We start from the raw sequence: 20,686 nt of genomic DNA on the forward strand, positions 1-20,686 counted from the left end.
GTGTGTGTGTGTGTGTGTGTGTGTGTGTGTGTGTGTGTGTGTGTGTGTGTGCGCGCGCGTGTGTGTGTGTGTGTGTTGGGGGGGGCAGAGAGTAAATGAGATACCTGGAGATGAGAGCACAGACCATCGGAGGACAGAGAGGGAGCCAGACGACCATCTGGGCCAAATATAGGTCCTGGATCTGTGGTTGATCTGACAGTGGCCACCGGAGGGAGGAGGGGTGTTAGAGAAGTGTAGGCTGTGCTGTAAATGGGATGATGTAATGTCCCGAGGGGCCCTAAGTAGGGAGTGATCACATATTCAAGGTCACTAGTAGGAGGAAGAGTGTCTTGGGTGAGCGCACAGGCTTACACCTTCTCCTTCTACTGTGGCATGGCTCCTCCCTTGAGCAATGACACCTGTAATGGCGATGGCTTGTCCTGGGCTCAGGGTGCGAGGAGGAGGGAGGGAGGGAGGGAGGGAGGGAGGGGGAATGACAGAGAAAGATACAGTCAAAGAGAGAGAGAGAAGGAGAAAGAGAGAGATTTATTTACATTGATATATGTATTGCAGTATTTTATATACGTATATAGAATGCTGATACAAAATGCTGATATTCATATTCAGCAAATGTTTAATGCAAAGACTCTGATCTGTTGTTTAATTGATACAAATTTTCTTATATCATTGTGCATTTGTTGAAGTATGCTTTGGCAATATTTAGCCTAATTGAATTGAGAGACTTTTAGAATGACATTGAACGTGTGAGCTTTGTAATGCTATTGACAGTGTCGTGATTGTTATTTTCATATGAACAGGATTGATAGGCCTGCTTTCTACTCTGTCGTTATTGCCCTTGGGAATGTGCTCTGGCAATACTGCACTTGTCTATTGTCGTGAACTGAACTGAATTGAAGTGAGAAAAAGAGATGATGCGAACGTGGAAAAGAAGGGATTGGTAAAGGAAAGGAGGAGAGGGAGAGCAGAAAAGAAGGGATTGGTAAAGGAAAGGAGGAGAGGGAGAGCAGAAAAGAAGGGATTGGTAAAGGAAAGGAGGAGAGGGAGAGCGGGGGGCTGAGAAGATGAGAGCGCAAGACAATGAGAAGAGGTGGAAAGAGTGAGAGATCAGAAAAACATGGGGGGAGAGAGAGAGAGAGAGAGAGGCTAAGGAGAGACAGAGGGGGAGAGAGGCTAAGGAGAGACATAGATGGAGAGAGGGAGAGAGAGACTAAGGAGAGACAGAGATGGAGAGACAGAGAGGGAGAGAGAGACTAAGGAGAGACAGAGATGGAGAGAGAGACAGAGAGGGAGAGAGACTAAGGAGAGACAGAGATGGAGAGAGAGACAGAGAGGGAGAGAGAGACTAAGGAGAGGCAGAGATGGAGAGAGAGAGACAGAGATGGAGAGCTGTTTGGTGAAGTAAGCACGGCGGAGACGAGCTGACAACAGTGAAATGGAATGGGATAGAAAAGATGCCGCCATGGGCACACATACATATTCCATCTCCAACTCACAAAGCCTTTCTTAGGAAACACCCATGCCTCCCCCACCCCTCTCTCTCTACCTCCATCTCCCCCCCTCTCTCTCTCTACCTCCCCCTCTCTCTCTCTACCTCCCTCTCCCTCTCTTTCTGTGCCACAGCACCGCAATAGCAGTATGAATAATTGAACAAGCCTGAATTGGGATTGAGAATTTCTGTTGCGGGTGTCTGCTGGTGCGGCATGCAGGCTCTGTTTCTGTTTCATTCCTTTCCTCATTCATGACAAAAACAAGTCAGGAAACACAGCCACACACACACACACACACACACACACACACACACACACACACACACACACACACACACACACACAACTGCTAGCCTTCTTCATTCCCATACCTGCGTACCTGATTGTGTAGGACGCCTACACAATGAGTTCATGCATGCCTTCCTTGTGGGGACCTGAGAAAAGGGAAGAGTAGCCTACCGTGTTGGGCTACAGATGCAGCCTTGTACGACATTGAGCTGCATGTTCAGATTCAGTAGGCCTCTGTCAAGTCTTTTGCTGAAGGATATGAATATTTCAAGCAGATTTCCAACTGGAGCAACTGTCTGCGTATGATCAGATCAATCAGTCAGTTTTCCCAGATGAGAAGTTTGGAGAAAAACAGAGAAGGGGAAAAAAGACTGAGGGACAGACTGAATCTAATCATAATCATGTGGAGTATTTAATTCCTACTTACACTGTAACACTCCGGCATGTACAGCATATATTGTATATATTGTACAGCACTTGCAATGTTGTGATTTTTTCTTTTAGATACTATCTTTTTATCTCTGAATATTGATATGACCCCTATGCTGCATACTTACACTTACTTACTTGTGGCAATAAAAGTGATTCTGATTCTGTAAACTTGGACATGTATATTGCAGTGGATGTGATGTGTGTGTGTGTGTGTGTGTGTGTGTGTGTGTGTGAGAGAGAGAGAGAGAGAGAGCTGCAGTGGATGTGATGTGTGTGTGTGTGTGTGAGAGAGAGCTGCACTGGATATGTGTGTCTGTGTGTGTTGTCTGAGTGTGTTTACAGCGAAAGAGGCTGGGTACCTGTTTATGGGCTTGTGTGGGAGAGAAGGGAACAGTGTGTGTGCGTGCTTGTGCGTGTGTGTGTGTGTGTGTGTGTGTGTGTGTATGCGTGCGTGCGCGCGTGTGTGTGTGCTGTTTGGAGCTGGGGGAGTGGAGCGAGTGAGCTGTAGAGGAGATACAGAATGAGATAGCAGAAATGTGTATCCACAGGGTATTGTCAGGCCAGGCCAGGCCAGGCCAAGACTGTGTGTGTGTGTGTGTGTGTGTGTGTGTGTGTGTGTTTACAGTATATAGTATATTATATATTATGTGTGTGTGTGTGTGTGTGTGTGTGTGTGTGTGTGTGTGTGTGTGTTTGTTTGTTCCAGTCTCAGTTTAATTGGCCCAAATCTGCCATTCAGTGAGGCCGGTTCCTCTCCTCTCCTTGTGGACTCCCGGGGTGGGGGGGTGGGGGTGGATTTGTGGAGAGACATATGTGACATATTAAACCAGCACTCTCTCTCTCTCTCGCCGTCTCTCGCCATCTCTCGCACACACACACACACAACTCACGTTCCCATCATCTGGGATCAAAGCCAGAGGATGGGCACAGTGATTAGGTCAAAGTACATTTGTACTGTGAAAGCAGGCACGCAAATACAAATATATATACACACACACACACACACACACACACACACACACAATACTTTATAAACTCTTCACACACTTAAATTTTTACTACACATAAGCAAACACACACACACACACACACACACACACACACACACACCATTGTGACCTGCTGATGTTACCTGCACAATACTTTCACTATAAACTCTTCACACACTTTAATTTTTACTACACATAAACACACACACACACACACACACACACACACACACACACACACACACACACACACACACACATGAACTTCGAAATTCCGACCTTCACTACCAACACATGCAAGCAATTTAAAAGAAACATGTTATTAATACCCATAATTACTTATTTCATTTATATAATTTATGTGAGTCAGCATGATGTGTTTGTGTGTATCACTGTGTATGTCTGTGTGTGTTTACATCCAGCACCAGTCTAAATAATATAGACAGATGAACAGAACAGAAGGTGTGCGGCAGCAAAATCATGGCTGCAGGTGTTAACGCATAACTAAAATATGAATACATCTGTTGTATGGAAACGGCACAACTGACAATTAAGCAAATGAAGGCAAAACTCCTTTCGGCGTGATTGGTGCTGAAACGAGCCTCGCTGAAGTCAAGCTGACCACATGCTCGCAAGCTAAATCAAGATAGTGAGGGCCAGGAGAGCTTAGCTAGCCCGCCAAGCCGCGGCTATAACGCCTAACGAATGCCCTTGCTTATGGTAACAACAAGCATATTTCCACTCATTAACTGTGAGGCAGACTGTTCAATTCAATACGATTAATCTGTTTTAAGCCTCACTGGCCAGGGATATTGTTTTGAGTATTGCATAATGACATATAAATAAGTTGGGAATTACATAAGGAAGCGCAGAGTAGCTACCCTGACGCTGCCAGATGGGGGCGGTATTGTTTTCACCAGACATGCACCCAGGTGCTGTGTCTTGTGAAAACAACACCGCCCCCATCTGGCAGCGTCAGCTTCCAGAGTAGCAGCAGCAGCTCGGTTGACTTTCTCTTGGCTCCGTGAGCTGGAGAGCGAGAGCTGACGGATGATGGAGGGGAAACAAGAGAGGAAGAAGGGACTCAAAGGCCTGATTCAGCAACTGGATAAAAGCCAAGCAGGAAGCAAGTGAGCACAAAGTGCACAATGACAAGGCTCAGGGAAGCCACTTCAAACGCCACGGAGAGGAAAGGACCTGGCTTTCCTCCCCGGATGGCGGGCCGATGCGCTGAGGGACTGACGCAGCAGCAGGGGACGACAGGGCAGAGAGTCAAGAGAAAGTCAGATGTGGAAATGGAGGATAGGAGGGGAGAAAGAATATGAAACAACTTATCGGATAAGTTCACCCAAAATGATAAATTCAGTCAGTATCTACCCACCCCCATGCCGATGGAAAGATGGGTGAAGTTTTATAGTCCACAACATTATGATTTCAGCTACAAAATGGGTATAAATGATGTAGCCTATTTTCAAGCCACCTTGCATCTCAGGGCTTGTGGAGACTTGGATTATACCCGGTGGGCAGTATGGAAGCATTTTTTTTTCTGTTGTTTTACATTTGAAAGTTGGTCGTCATTCACTTCAATTGTTTAGGAGAATTCTGCAACGGTGTTTTGCCGTGAAACAAATGTTTTGTGAACTTCTTCACCTGTCCTTCCATCGGCATGGGGGTGAGTAGATAATCACTGAACGTTCATCTCTGGGCGAACTAATCCTTTAAGTTGCATTCACCGGCTCTGCCTCATGTTGTGCACTGCATTTAGCTCATTAACATACCGTACAAAGTCCCATCAAAGCGGTGCTGATTGAGCCGCTGCGTGTTGAAGTGATAATAGTAATCGGTACTGTGAGAGAGGGAGGGAGTCAGTACTGTGAGAGAGGGAGTCGGTACTGTGAGAGAGGGAGGGAGTCAGTACTGTGAGAGAGGGAGTCGGTACTGTGAGAGAGGGAGGGAGTCAGTACTGTGAGAGAGGGAGTCGGTACTGTGAGAGAGGGAGGGAGTCAGTACTGTGAGAGAGGGAGGGAGTCGGTACTGTGAGAGAGGGAGGGAGTCAGTACTGTGAGAGAGGGAGGGAGTCAGTACTGTGAGAGAGGGAGGGAGTCGGTACTGTGAGAGAGGGAGGGAGTCAGTACTGTGAGAGAGGGAGGGAGTCGGTACTGTGAGAGAGGGAGGGAGTCAGTACTGTGAGAGAGGGAGTCAGTACTGTGAGAGAGGGAGGGAGTCGGTACTGTGAGAGAGGGAGGGAGTCAGTACTGTGAGAGAGGGAGGGAGTCAGTACTGTGAGAGAGGGAGGGAGTCAGTACTGTGAGAGAGGGAGGGAGTCAGTACTGTGAGAGAGGGAGTCAGTACTGTGAGAGAGGGAGGGAGTCAGTACTGTGAGAGAGGGAGGGAGTCAGTACTGTGAGAGAGGGAGTCAGTACTGTGAGAGAGGGAGGGAGTCGGTACTGTGAGAGAGGGAGGGAGTCAGTACTGTGAGAGAGGGAGGGAGTCAGTACTGTGAGAGAGGGAGGGAGTCAGTACTGTGAGAGAGGGAGGGAGTCAGTACTGTGAGAGAGGGAGTCAGTTCATGAGGAAACGGAGGGGTGTGGATGCACTGCGGTAGAATACGACCTCGCCAAACACGAGACAACTTCACATGGGCTAAAGGCCGAGCGACCGCCTGTCAGTTTCTCCCAAACCCCCTCACCAATTACTCCACTGATGTCCCCAGGAAAGACAACTTAAGCTCCCTGCACACTCCACAAATCCCTGGCCTCCCTCTACCCACACACAGGTAGCTGGCAGATTCATTAAAAATCCTTCCTGTGTGCGTGCGTGTGCGCTATAGGAGTGTGTGGTCTCACCTGCCTTGCTGGCCTGATGTCTTCCCCAGAGAGTTCCCCTGCGCGGTCTCCCCTCGCCTCCAGTTAACTAGGCCCACAGCTGACCTTCACAACACAGATGAACAAGCAATGGAGTCTCCTCCCGAAGCTATTTTTGGTCCAGAAAGCCACAGCCAGATCAAATGACCAAGAGGTAGTTCAAATGACAAAAGTGATGGTTATTTTGAAATGCGGCACAATCTCTCGATGAAATAAAGCCCCTGGTTATGTGTGCCGTTGTCATCGATATGGTGAATGTGGTTTACAGACATGTGTACAGAGGGGGGACAAGAGACAGATTTGGAACATAGCCTGTGGAATAAGATGGTGGTAGTGTGTGACGTCACCCATTGCTTTCTGAAGGGATGTGTTGAAACCTGGAGATTGGGTTTAGTCACCAGCATGTTGACCACTTTTGAGTCAAAGCGAGGCAAATGGTGGAACCCATAGATGGTTTCACCGGAATTCTGTTGCTAGGGAACCGTTATAGAGTAGAACCTAGTTTATTTCCTTTCAGCTATTGTATTAGCAAACACTGCAACATGCTGCCGTGATGGGTGGAAAAGATGTAGTCGATTTTCAAACATACATGTTCCATAGTGCACCCCCCCATGACCTTGGCATGCTTTCATCAATTGAGGCTTTTCAATTTTCTATGGCATGTTTTTTTTTTGTCAAGCTTGCTACAGAACATCAAATGCATATCCACGATGGGAGACACCTTTTGTCACGCGTGCCCGGGAAAATGTTTCTGTGCAGCTGATTGTGAAATTGAATGCACTGCTTTGAGATACAAATAGAGCCACAGCAGAGATCGCTTTCACGTCAGGAAGATGGAACAGGATGACAGGGAAAAGGTACACACAGGTAGATACAGGTGCTGTAGCCTCCATCTATTGAGAAGTAAACAGCATTCTCACTCCCAACTCATCAAATACTACTGACATAACAAACCCTCACAACAACACACACATTCTCACTGCTAAGTTATGCCAACTCATCAAATACTGACATTTGGTCAGGACCTGTCGTCACTTTTAAACGCACTGGGTGGGTACCCATTTCTTGTCATTTGCCGCCTTTCTCTGAACCTTTTGACTCCATCATTTTTCGACGCCACAAGACCGCCAACAACTTGTGTAACGGTCATTAGCCTGAATTCACGGAAGCAGGCTGCTGGTATAAGCTCTGCCATTGGTACCGAAATGCCTCCGCCGCTGTGAAACAACAACAACAACAACGCTAGATCATTGCTACACGCTGAAAATGGCAAGTTTTGACGAAGATTTGGATTGTGCAATAAAGCAGGCCGCTTGGTACTTTCGGTGGATGGTTGTAAAGGTAAACAGAGCCTTTGTCCACGCTATACCAGAGTGGGGTTATGACCAGCCAGACTCTCTCCCGGTGCAGGGAGATAGCCTAGGCGCTCTGACCAAATGTCAGGATTTGGCGCGTTGGGAGTGAGAACGGGTTGCTCAGCTCACTCACACACACACACACACACACACGCACGTATGCACGTACGTGTCTCTCCCTAAAATGTATCAAAGAGTGTTAACTTCAGTCGGGAAGGAACATAAAAGGATGAAAGCATTTCACATCCCATAATAGTAACGTTACTGTATGTCGCAATTTCCCCCTTTGGTCTGTCTGTCTGCGTCGCCCTCTTTCATCTCCATCTATAGCCGAGAACCACGTGGAGGCCCATGCAGGTACGGCTTCTCCAGGAGGGGAGACCAGACAAAATGTTCATACTTCATGTCTTCAGTGGATTTCTGATCCCGAAGAGCCGGGGACTAGATGAAACATTGTTTGATGGTTAAACCAAGTTGTGAGAAATCAACTGGATACCCCCCCCCCCCCCCCCCCAAGTTAAATAAAAAAATAAAAAAAATTCAAGCACCGTCTCTTCTCTCTTGGAAGTCATTCATCAGAGAGAATCGGAGATTGTTTTGGACATGAAGAAGGGAGGTATAAGATCTGGACTCAGTGGGTATGATTCTGTACAGTAAACACTGTGACAGTGTGTCTGCTGCAGTGCCAACACAGTAGGCATAGCCAGTTCTTTTAAACACTTATTTAACCAATGTATGTATGTTTTTCTTCTCTTTCTTTTCTTGTCTTGTGTCTAAGCTTGTTCATTTGTCTTGTTCATGTATTGTTAAAGAAAAACTGAAAATAAAATATTGAAGAAAAAACCCCAGCACCACTTATTTAACCAAGTAAGTTGACAGCAAACACAGAGTTTCACACATAGGCCTACATGCAGTGTCACACCTGCACGGTATAAACAGGTGGAGGTTCAGCGTTTTGCGCAGTAATACGCACCTTCAAGTCATTGACATGCATAGCAAGATTGCTTTTCTATTTCTGTAAGGAAAACTCTGAATAAAATATACGGGACTTGGAAACACTTATGTAGGACAAATAGATGTAAAGGGAAAAAACAAAGTCTACTCTAAATGGCTGCTGTGACTGACGTTTTTGGAGCACAGAAAAACAATGTTAGGAGGAGAGAAAAATTATAAACTGCAGACGCAAAGTCAATGGGGATGGGAAAGGAGAAAAATAACAGCAACGCAAGTATTGGTCATGTTTTGATTAAAGGTACAATCCACCCTAAAACACATTGACACTGTTAACAAGTACAGATACTGTACTGATGTGAGTGAGTGACGTGATGTGATATAAGGTCTCTAGCTGACAGATCTCTGTATGCCAGGAGACATACAGGAGTTTCATACAGCTCCGGGGAGCTAACTCAAGTTAGCACAAGCAGTTGTGTCAGATTTGGTGCAATTTGGGCACGTGACGCATTAATAAACGTTGACTAAACAAACAGCGCTCAAGTTGAATTCACTTGAAAACATTGTACTGACAGGGTTGAAAATACAAGTTCTTTCTTCCTTCTTGATATTTTCACAATATGGCATGGCGCCAACTTTAGTAGTTGTTAGTCGCCTGACTCATTTGCATATCAATATACCTAGCTCCCGTAAGCCCACCGTCACGTCACAAAAACACGTTTACATTTTCTGGAGGTTGTCAAAAGTCATTCTGGGAAACAGGAAATCCCCAACTCAAGTAGAGTAAGCAAGGCAAAACAAGACAAGACAAGGGAAAAGTGGCTACACCAAAGAAGTCAATTCCAACACTTCCTCACCTGGAATAGACTGAACATCACAAATGATTGATATCAGATCGTGTAGGAGTGTCTGAGGGTGGATTGTTCTTTTGAGCTTTACTTCTCCACACTTGTTGTTCTTCCTGCTCTTTCCCCAGCTCTCTGCAGCCCGTTTCTACTGCTCGACCCTGTCGATGGTGAGCAAAAGAGAATTGAATACTTTTGAGAATTTGACTGAGGCCATCAATCTTCTTGTCCTTCTGATTGATTTCTTGAAGCGGTCTTTATTTTTTGTGTCCTCCAAGGCTTTAGCAGTCCATTCCTCCCCGTACTGTAAGGTTCGATGCAGAAGGGAAATGTCTTTGCTTTTCTCCTTGAGGACAATCAGGTCCACCGCTCTGCTGCTTTCTTCAGTCTCTCTTCCATATCTTCCCTCTCCATCCTCCGTAGGGCCCTTCATTCTGTCTGATGGTGTTTCTCAGGGCTCAGGGTGTTTCTCAGGGCTAACCCCCCCCCCCCCCTCTCTCTCTCTCTTCTGCCCTGGGAAAAGCCTCCAACCTAATATTATCAACTGTCTCGTAACTCTACTCTGTTTAGGTACTGAAACAGGTCTAGATTTTGACAACCAATGATATTGTTGAGTGGAATTCTTTGCATCAGAGACTGTTATTACAAACCCTCAGGACAATGTTGCCACAAAGGTTTGCATGTTAGTATATTCATTCATTCATTCATTCATTCATTCATTCATCTTCTCTACTAGTTTAATCCTTATCAGGGCCACAAAGGGGCCTGAAGCTTATCCCAGCATGCATTGGATGCAGGGAAGCTTCAGGACAGTTAGCCAGTCCATGATCATCTCAAGGTGAACATAGACTCATAACTATGGTCAATTTAGTTTCCAATCTATCTGACTTGCATGTCTAGGAAACCGGAGTGAACTCCACACAGAAAGGGTTGGGAATCGAATCACCACCTAGGAAGTCTCCTACAAATATAATAATGATAATAAAACAGTTTAGATTTGAAGTCATAGCAGCTTGTTACTTATTTTAACTGCGATATCCTTGCTATAGCATTATGGCATATTTTGTTGTAAATCTCCAAATGAAAAATAAAGCTAACAATGTTGTGTCCGTTCATTATTGGAGATCAGTGGATTGTTTTGATATTTGACCGATGCACAACATGACAGCACGAAACCAAGAGTAAATGTCTAACATGTAACATAATGTACAACAGGACATCTCTAAACCAAGACTAAATGTCTAACATGTAACTCAACAGGACACGAAACCAAGAGTAAATGTTTAACGTGTAACATAATGTACAGGAGGCCTGTGGTGTATTGGCCCACAGCTCTGTCAAAATCCAGCAGTAATTTAGTACCTGGAGATTCTGTTCACTGGAGAATTAGATTCATCGGTAATACTAATATAATGGGAACATCGCTCAGCTTCAGAATCCATTAATGTTATATTCCAGTTCCTATTATATGGTTTAGAACAATGCTATCAATAGTATAAAGCCTAAAGTGATTCTCAAACTCTCGGTAAGCACCGCAAAAGTCAGAAAAGTCCATCTTTTGAAAGCAAAATGAGGAGAAAAGACAGGACAGTTATGAAGCTGTGAAACACCGTTAACAGATGGAGAGCAGAAGGGAAGACATGTTTGAGCATCAGAGTTGAGGATGAGTCTAAAACAGAATGAATGAAACAGAGAACGGTGGCAGATCTGTCGGAGACGGACAGGGAGATCATTCAAATGGATCCTTTAAAGCACACAGTAACGTAACACATTCAATCTTTGATCATTAAATCACATCAAAATGTTGTTCATTAAGTATGTTATGTTGTCCACATGCTTATGAAGTTTTCATATGAACGTTTGAATGTAATAAAGTCAGGACAAAGTCAAATGTCAGTTACGCCCCTCTGGTTCTCACCCTCTGATTTTTTTGTTTTGGCTCACCCTCGCTATGTAATCTCAACACACTGCTTTACAATGTGCATCACACAACACCTTAACACACACACACACACACACACACACACACACACACACACACACACACACACAAACAGAACCTCACAATCTGCCCCGTGTACTCGCCTGGTGCCCCATGCTGTCTGCATCCCTCTGACGTAGGATCAGTCCGTGCCTCCGTGGCCTCCATGAGCTGACCCCCCTGCTGATCAATACTGCCCCATCTGACCGCTTCTATTCTGGGCCTCCATCCCTGCAGAGTCAGCCTCCCCCCTCCCCCCCTCCTTCCCTTCCGCTCAGCTCCCTGGGACCAGCCTGGCACAACGCTGCGCGGCTCGCTGCCAAGTGTTACTCATTTATAGAGAGACACTCAACGACGGCACCTAATACACAATATGGCCTGTGTGTGTATGCTACTGTGTGTGTTAAAGTGTGTAGTGTGTATGCTACTGTGTGTGTGTGTGTGTGTGTGTGTGTGTGTGTGTGTGTGTGTGTGTGTGTGTGTGTGTGGTGTGTAGTGTGTGTGTTACTGTACAGTGCGAGCACACGGATACATTTCTTTCCCCACAGATATTATGAATGACCGATAGTCGGAAGCGGTTCAGGGACATTTCTGATTTATTTACAAGCCTCCCCTACTGTAAAAAGCCCAGTGACCTAAAAATGTAATGAGATCAGTACTGTATAAAAAGAGCCAGGCTGACCCATATGTGCATAAAAAGAAGCAGTTAATCTCGGTTTCTTCACAGCCAAGACGGCTCACAAGCACATCAAAGTTACAAGATATTACCTCACTCGTTCTCAATGTCTCTCTCTCTTTCACACACACACACACACACGCACGCACACACGCACGCACATACACACGCACAAACATTTTAAGGACTCTTCCCTGATGGCACTGCCGCTCCTTCACCAGATCCTTCCCTGTCCCACTTCCTACCTGAGACAAGAGGATGGGAGGAGGGAGAGAGGGAGAGAGAGAGAGAGAGAGAGAGAGAGAGAGAGAGTGGGGGGGGGGGGGAGAGAGGGAGAGAGATGGTTAATTAGTTCAAGTTCAAGTGTACTGTAGCAATGTAGAGCAGAGCAATGAAATGCTTTTATGCTGGGTCCTTTCAGAATAAAAAGAATAGTAACATAATATATTCACAAAGATGAACAAAGAATGAAAATAAAATATGAATCAATTAAAGATTTAAAAAAAAAGCACAACTTAATTACCAAAGAAAGACCAGCGCAAACTCTTTAATTCGATGCACTACTGCAAAATCATTTCCCTGTGTATGTAGTGTTCATAGAAACTACTGTAAACGGGGTAAGGGTTAGCAACATAAAGCTTTGACCCGGGTGTCACTGTCACTTGGGATGCAGCAGTTGCCCTCGGCTCGGCTCAAGCTGCGAAAAACACACAAACAAGGCGTGCAAAGTCCTGCTCAAGCCGCCACGGGGGGAGGAGCCAAGTCAAAATGGCAAACTCAGGTTCGGGTTTACACCAAAGAAGGGGCCACATCACGCAGCAGCACCAAACACAGGACCAGAGCACAGCTATTCCTGCAGTCACACAGGACCAAACACACGACCAGAGCACAGCTATTCCTGCAGTCACACAGCACCAAACACAGGACCAGAGCACAGCTATTCCTGCAGTCACACACAGGGCCGTAACCAGGGTCCCGAAATAGGGGAGGTCCAGCAAGGGGAGGCGCATGCGGGCGCCACCGAAAAAAATTTGAGGTTTTTTTTCCCCCTTTTTTAGCCATATTTAGAGTAATATATCATTTTAAATCAACATTAGGATTATACTGTTGTGATGTCATTATTCAGTATATTCTCTTTCATGTCACCACCTGCTCAGCTCTCCTGTCAACATAATTGTAACTAACAAACACAAACTGTTTTAGCCAAATTCATATCAAAATGACACCTACAAACACAGGTACACAACCCAAGCCGTACACAACACACAAAGTCATCATCGATAATTAAAAAAAACATACAGAGGGACATTTATTTATTCCTGATAGGAACGATTGAAAAATAAAATAAAATATATTATGTTGTTTTTAACTTTACACCACCTCTTTTTGTTACTTATTGGGTCATGAAACTGAAACCATGCATATAGCCACCTGCATACCTGACTTCGGGAGCTTGGCAATTGGCATCATGCATGATTAGCCAGTAGCATCCCAACGTGTCACACAGGTAACATTACTTAAGAGACAGACTAGACACTTACTTTCTTGGTTGTTGCTAAAAAATCTGTCAGTGTCACTCACTGTCTGTCGTTCACTTCGCTCACTGTCTCGCAGCTCGCTCACCTTCAATTATCTCGCCAGGCAGACAGACAGTCATCACTCACCACCATGCTGCTGCTCTCTCGGAATCAAGTTACCGCGGACGCGGCGTCAGATGACTTCCTGCCTGACCTGCCTTTCGTTTCAAAATAAAAGCGATCCCGTGTTTTCCATGCTTTTCCATGCAGATTGTTTTATAAAAAAAAAAAAAAAAAAAAAAAAAAAAAATTTCCTCTGAAATATTAGGGGAGGTCCGGACCTCCCCGTCCTCATAGCTAGTTACGGCCATGGTCACACAGCACCAAACACAGGACCAGAGCACAGCTATTCCTGCAGTCACACAGCACCAAACACAGCACCAGAGCACAGCTATTCCTGTGCTGTAACAACAAAAACCTGCCTAACAGCCAGGCAGAGCTTGTCCATTAGTAGCTTTCACCATTGTTTCCCTCCAAACAGCAGAGACTCCCCCGTGCAGTTAGTTTGGGCCCTACAGCTCTTTGCTCTGAACAGCCACCAAGGACATTTGCAGTGCATTACAGAGGCAATCAGCAGCCGCACGTAAAGCGGAGGCGAGTGACACGGAGCGACACAATGGCAGAGAGGGGGGAACAGAATCGGAAGAGCGAGGGAGGGAGAACGATGGAAGGAGAAGTGGAAAGCGCAGAGAGGCAGATGGAGAGCGAGGCGGAGAGCTGTTATCCCATTATAGGCGGCCGCAGTGCCGGTCAAGGTGCTGAACAGGCAATAAAAGGACAGCATAATAGAGATGTAATGGCAAGAGGGCCAGACGCCGCACAAGGCCGACCCAGGGTCAGCGAGAGGCGCGCGGAGAGGGGGCCCGCGCTGCGTCCGCGGGGGGCCGGACGCAGCTCTCAGATCAGTGCATGTGATGTTCATTTACTGCAGGACACATTCGTTATTAGATGTGGACACATTACTGCATAGCATGGTGATTAAGGAGAGGTGTGTTGTTAGATCTGCTGGTGGGATTGTGTGCGTGTGTGTGTGTGTGTGTGTGTGTGTGTGTGTGTGTGTGTGTGTGTGTGTGTGTGTGTGTGTGTGTGTGTGTGTGTGTGTGTGTGTGTGTGTGTGTGTGTGTGTGTGTGTGTGTGTGTGTGCGCGTGCGTGCGTGTGACTGCCACCTGAACCTACTGAAGATGGTTTGGGCAGCCATATTTTATTTTACTGTGATATCATCACACATCCTTTAATCTCTGCAGGTGAATATATAAATGATATATATATATAAATATATACATGATATACTAATATATTATTGATATAATAAATAATACATCCTTCTACAGTCCTGGATTTTCCCTGGCAGAACATGAGCACATGGATGAAATGCCTTCATGAAGCCAGTGGTGCCAGTCTTCCCTCTTTTATCTGAGTATTTATCAGTAAGCTTGTTTTGTTCCTTTTATTTTTAAAGCATTTGTCATTCTGTTAAGAAAAGTACTGTGTTATTATAATCATCATTGCAGCTATAATTAGCTATTATGTATTTGGCAGTCACTGGTGGCAGGGGAATGCATGTGGGGAGTGGATTTGAAGAATTAATTAACAATAAATGACAATTTTGTCAGCCCATATACATACAGATGTTACCTGTTTCAAAGTACCCTATTTCTGCCGCCTGTCGTGGCAGTAAGTGTTTTTCTTTGGCTGCTAGTTCAGTGAGTTTTGGTCGCAGAGAAATCAGACTAATACCATTTGAATCTGTGGATTCTCGGCTTTCATTTGACATATTGTTGGACTCTTTGTGGTGCCAATAAATGAGAATCCAACCAATACCGCGACCACCGCGACCACCGCGCGCGGCAGTACTTTTGCGGCAATAGTTTTGAAACAGGTGACATGTGCACACATAGTCCTACATATAAGTCCTACATATAATTTACTATATGTATGTACTTTGTTCCAAAATGAGATATTCACTGTGAAAAAGCTACTGCACGCACGTGCATGTAGGACAAAGACATCAAGAGTCATTATTACCAGAATACATTTTTCAGTATAGAAGCCATATGTATATAACCAGACAGTGTGACCTAGTTAGGCTCCGTACAAATCTGTCTTTTTATTATTATTATCATCTCAGGTCTTAAATCAACAGGTAGACCATGGAATAAACGGGGTCATCCCTATGTTCCCCGGGTCCTATGTTCCCCGCTTTTCCCAAATAGGGTCCTATGTTCCCCGCTATGTTCCCTGGGAGAGGTTAGGTTTTGGGTTAGGGTCTGGGGGAGGTTAGGTTTAGGCGTGGGGGGTGGGAGAGGTTAGGTTTTGGGTTAGGGTCTGGGGGAGGTTAGGTTTAGGGTTAGTGAAAAACGGGGAATATAGAACCCGGGGAACATAGAACCTGGGGAACATAGACATGATCCCGAATAAACACTTCCAGGTTAAAGGCTTCATTTGAAACAGAATGGACCAAAACTATTTTTACCTAAGCATAACTTTAACAGACACTTTCACTTATTTGAATGCAAAGTATGGTGGATTGCTGTTTTGCAGTGGTTTCCTCAGCACTTTGCCACTGCCTCAATGCAGATGCAGCACTCCAGCTGTTAGGTGTTATGGTAAATATATTTATATACAGCAGTGCTTTTTAAAGTCTGACGACCACTCAAAGCCTTTGACAGTATGTCTACATTCACACTTTGGCATGCAGCCCCGGAGGAGTGAGCCTCGAACCCGGAGCCTTCCGATTCCCAGACGACAGCTCTACCTCCCGAGCTACAGTACCGCCACCGCCTATGGCGCTGTGTTGTCACCCATTAGCCTACATTAACCTGACAAGATCTGCATCTGATCTGACAGAATGAGAGTAGCAGGGACAGGGAAGGAGGAAGAAGTGAGGAGTTGACATTCACAGATTTTCTTTTCTCTTGTAACTGTCAGGTCGCAGGTTTTTCTCTTGCAACCGATCAGTTGACACTTCTCAGTGTCAAGCTGACATTGGATGTATTGCACACTGAGCGTTATGGCTACTACACCTACAGTGCAAGAACGTCTTTTACACATGACTTAAACAAGATGTGTTGAAAATGACTTCTCCTTTTTAAGCGTGTCGGTACATCCAATGTCACAATGACACTTAAGAGAGGAATATAAGTGAATATGGCCTCTTCTCGGACTTCTTCTTTCAGTGATCCAGGCCGACGAAAGAACTTTGTCCGTCTTAAAATAAATACAGCGCATAAATATCCTCGCTGTCAAGTGCGATCACATTTTCCTTAAAAGATGTGCCGACAGCAACACATTTTGACGTACATATATTGCAGTACTAATACCAAACAGGAATGATTCTAATGTGTATATGAATATATTTTAAGGCATATCTATTTACGCACACACACAAATGCATGCTAGAGTTCCTTGGAGAGATTTATACAAGTTTTATGAATCATAATGAAGGACTTCAGGCAGTACAACACACAGCTTCATACTGGCTAGCCGGTCACGTTCAAACTCAAAGTCAGGACTGGAAGTTGCCTTGGTTACTACAGGTAAGACAATCATTCATATTACCATACCGAGGTTGGAAAACATAACAGACGTACAAGTAAATATATCTAGTACCTAATGAGGAGCAGGGCCACCCTTTGCATTGGGAGCAGCTTCATTCCACGCTGCATCGCTGTCATACTGTACAAATCCTGAACTGTGTCACTGCTCCAGAACTTCCCATAAATATTTAATGATGTTTAGAGCCTGTGCTGTGGGAGGCCATGGAAGACACCTCACTCTTCAAGCCACTCTTGGAATTTATTTAGTGGTGCGTATGGACACCGCAGTGGTACGCAACCTTGCCCTACTCAGGAGCCACATTGACAAAAAAATTATTTGCAAGAGCCACAATCCAAAAACGTCCCTTTATCTTTTTAGATTTTTATTTATTTATTTATTTTAAGTAGGACTTAAAGGATGGCTTTACCGATAATCAACCACCTGAGGAGAAAACATGGCTGCTTTCTCTGCTCCTTCAGTGCCGAAATGCATTCTGGGCAGTGTTGAATTATCGTACCAGAGGGCTAACAAGTTCATTGGTGGGAGGTAAATTATCGCACAATAAGATAATTATCGTACATCTGGTGTTTTGGAAGGTTTTCTGCTGTACACATTGACTGTATATTATTATTATTACAGTAAGTACAGTAGCCCAAGTGTCATCACAGGTGTTATCTGCACAGATGGATTTTACCTGAACCCTAACATGTGCATTATAATGCCACCGTTATCTCCATATTTATGCCCTGGGGGCATGTTTTAATTTAGTTGTTTGGTGGTATTTTCATACGAATCTTGAGTCCTAACTGTAAATTCATTAATTATTTTTTACCTGCACCACGCTCTTTAACTAAATAACACATGATAGAGTTTCAAGTTAAAGAATGGTGTCCGTGAAAGTTTCATATACTTGGGAGAATAATTGTCAAGATAGCTTGTGGAGAGGGAGTGAGGGAGGGAGAAGCCAAAAAGTTGACCTGGCTAACCTCCATGTCTGTGCTGGACAGCCATGGTCGGCCGCGCTTTCCTCTGCCCAGGCCAACTGTCTGTCAGACACACAACCTGAACATGAAGGAGCGAGGAGAGCAGCAGGGGGCAGGAGAGAAAGGGAGGGGTGTGTGTGTGTGTGACTGAAAGTTAAAGACAACAATTTCATGTGCGTCCAACAAAACACACCTGGTCGTAGCATGTAAACATTTTTCACAATTGAAATTCTATGCAATTATTTATTATTTATTTATTTATTTATTCATTCATTCCTTCATTCATTTATTTAACAAGGGCCCCAGGCCAGTTCAAGCCCAGGATTGTTGACGGTGTGTGCCTTCTCCAAACGAGCCACCAGGGTGAAATGAGTTTTTGCCAAGCAGAAAAGGGAAAATAGATGAAAGAGAAAGAGACAGAGAGAGATTGAGAAAGAGATTGCCCAGTCCCTGAGTATGGCCAAGAACTGATGAAGCCCAAACATAACATACCAAACAAATAATAAATAAGTAAACCTAGTCATAACAGGGAGCTCCCTGTTATGCTGTTATTATGACTATGGATTCAAGTGTACATAAGGAGGAATAACTCATATAACTTGAGAAGTAACTCAATCACCTTTTGCTGAATAGAAAATTGCAATATAAACTACATTTATTTTCGTGAAGAGTGTGAATAGGGACACGACCTTTAACGCACTGGAGCTCAGTATCGGTGAAGTGTGAGTTCAGTGAGTCAGAGAGAAGCAGGGAGGCGCTTCGTGACGCACATTATGGGGCTACGCAGATGAACACATTGATCTGTGCTGAGGTGGCACACTGACTCCACACAGGAGCAACAACGGCTGGCCAATGTCCTGTGCTTTGAAGTACCTCAGCATGGGCCAACGCAACGGCTCTACTGTGGTCAACAATATCTACAGTATGTTCTATCCCAATGAATATAACAGGTGCTTCTTTCCCTACTGATCTGCTCGTGTGCCTGCAAAGTGCATTTCCAAGTCTAATCCAAACATCTCCATGCTGCCAAAAACAAGGCCATGTCAGATTTCTGCTACATCATCACATATCAGTGATGAGAAGTCAGTGAGTAGAGCTGCTCCAGCTAAGAGTGCACTTTTTCTTGTCTTATTCTCTAAGAAATCTATGCAAATCAAGTTGTGGCACAAACACGCACACCATAAAAAAAAAGCAGACAGGCTGCCTTCATTACCAGCTGAAAGTGCAAAAGTGTGGGCTTCAGCTCCGACTAATCCAGCGAGGCGGGCACCTTCTGCCCCAAAGTGTCTTTTATAATTGGTGCGTTCTCTGATCTTTTTGGAGATTCTAGGATGGAAAAGCCTCTGGCTACAGTAGCTTGCCTGACTGCTGACGATGCCCAGGTCTCACCTGTGCTTGCATCATTTATGGAAGTTGGTGTTGGGAAGTGTTAAGTGTAATTTATGGATGAATGTCAAAGCCCTCACTGTGCCTGATGTGAACCAAAGTGCCCTTCTGGGACATGTATTAAACTGATTGATTGATTGATTGTACGGCTACGCCGTACCAAAAGTGTGACGGACCGTCTGTTCGATGCAGCTGAGGTGAACAGCGCAAGTATACTATAACTAGGCCTCTCGCTCGCTACGTGCGATCGATTCCTATCGATTCCGATCGAGCTGGCCCTGCAGCTCGCATACGCAGTTCGGCCGCTGCACGGCCTCGCCCACAGCTCGGCTGCTGCTTTGGCACGTGCGTGTGCGTGTGTGTGTTGCTCACAAAATGTTATTGCCCTTAAGTTTACATGCGCGCGGGTGTGTGTTTGTGTGTGCCCATTAAGTGTACATCCATCAGTCAACACTGATGTATTGTATTGTCATCCCGTGACTTATGACATCACTGATGACCACAATGCTGATGATGTCAATGATGACATCATCAGTGGGACAAAAATGGAAACAGAGAACAGAGAAACAGAGAACAGAGCCTACATTGCCAAATTTAGAGATATAAAAAGATAATAACTAGGTTGGAGACTCTGGAGATGATGCGTTATGGCTGCAACATGTTGTGGGATTTATGACATCACTGAGGATGTCACTGAGGATGTCACAATGTTCCCTCACATGAGTGACATCTTTAGTAATATCATAACTGATGATGTCACAATGAAAATGTGACCAAAATTGTGACTAACAGACACCACCATTTTTTGACACAGGCTTCAAACACACTCGACACACACACAGGCACGCTTCAAACACACTCGAGACACACAGGCATGCTTCAACCAAACACACTCGACACACACACAGGCACGCTTCAAACACACTCGAGACACACACACAGGCACGCTTCAACCAAACACACTCGACACACACACACAGGCACGCTTCAACCAAACACACTCGACACACACACAGGCACGCTTCAAACACACTCGAGACACACACACAGGCACGCTTCAACCAAACACACTCGAGACACACACACAGGCACGCTTCAACCAAACACACTCGAGACACACACACAGGCACGCTTCAACCAAACACACTCGACACACACACAGGCACGCTTCAACCAAACACACTCGACACACACACAGGCACGCTTCAAACACACTCGAGACACACACACAGGCACGCTTCAACCAAACACACTCGAGACACACACACAGGCACGCTTCAAACACACTCGAGACACACACAGGCACGCTTCAACCAAACACACTCGACACACAC

The 20,686-nt window shown here is 45.2% G+C and overlaps 1 protein-coding gene across 1 annotated transcript in view; it reads right to left on the reverse strand.

Annotated features, from left to right (window-relative positions):
• Positions 1-11,811: 11,811 nt before the first annotated feature.
• LOC310793771 (endonuclease V-like) overlaps positions 11,812-20,686 on the reverse strand; it is a 75,635-nt gene continuing 66,760 nt past the window's right edge. Inside the window, exon 9 of the mRNA XM_083655658.1 lies at positions 11,812-12,113. Coding sequence (XP_083511784.1) covers positions 12,049-12,113 — 65 coding nt within the window. The 3' untranslated portion in view covers positions 11,812-12,048. The remainder of the gene's footprint in view (positions 12,114-20,686) is intronic.

The sequence above is a fragment of the Poromitra crassiceps genome (genome assembly GCF_964638095.1).
Source record: "Poromitra crassiceps genome assembly, chromosome: 19".
Lineage (NCBI taxonomy): Eukaryota > Metazoa > Chordata > Actinopteri > Beryciformes > Melamphaidae > Poromitra > Poromitra crassiceps.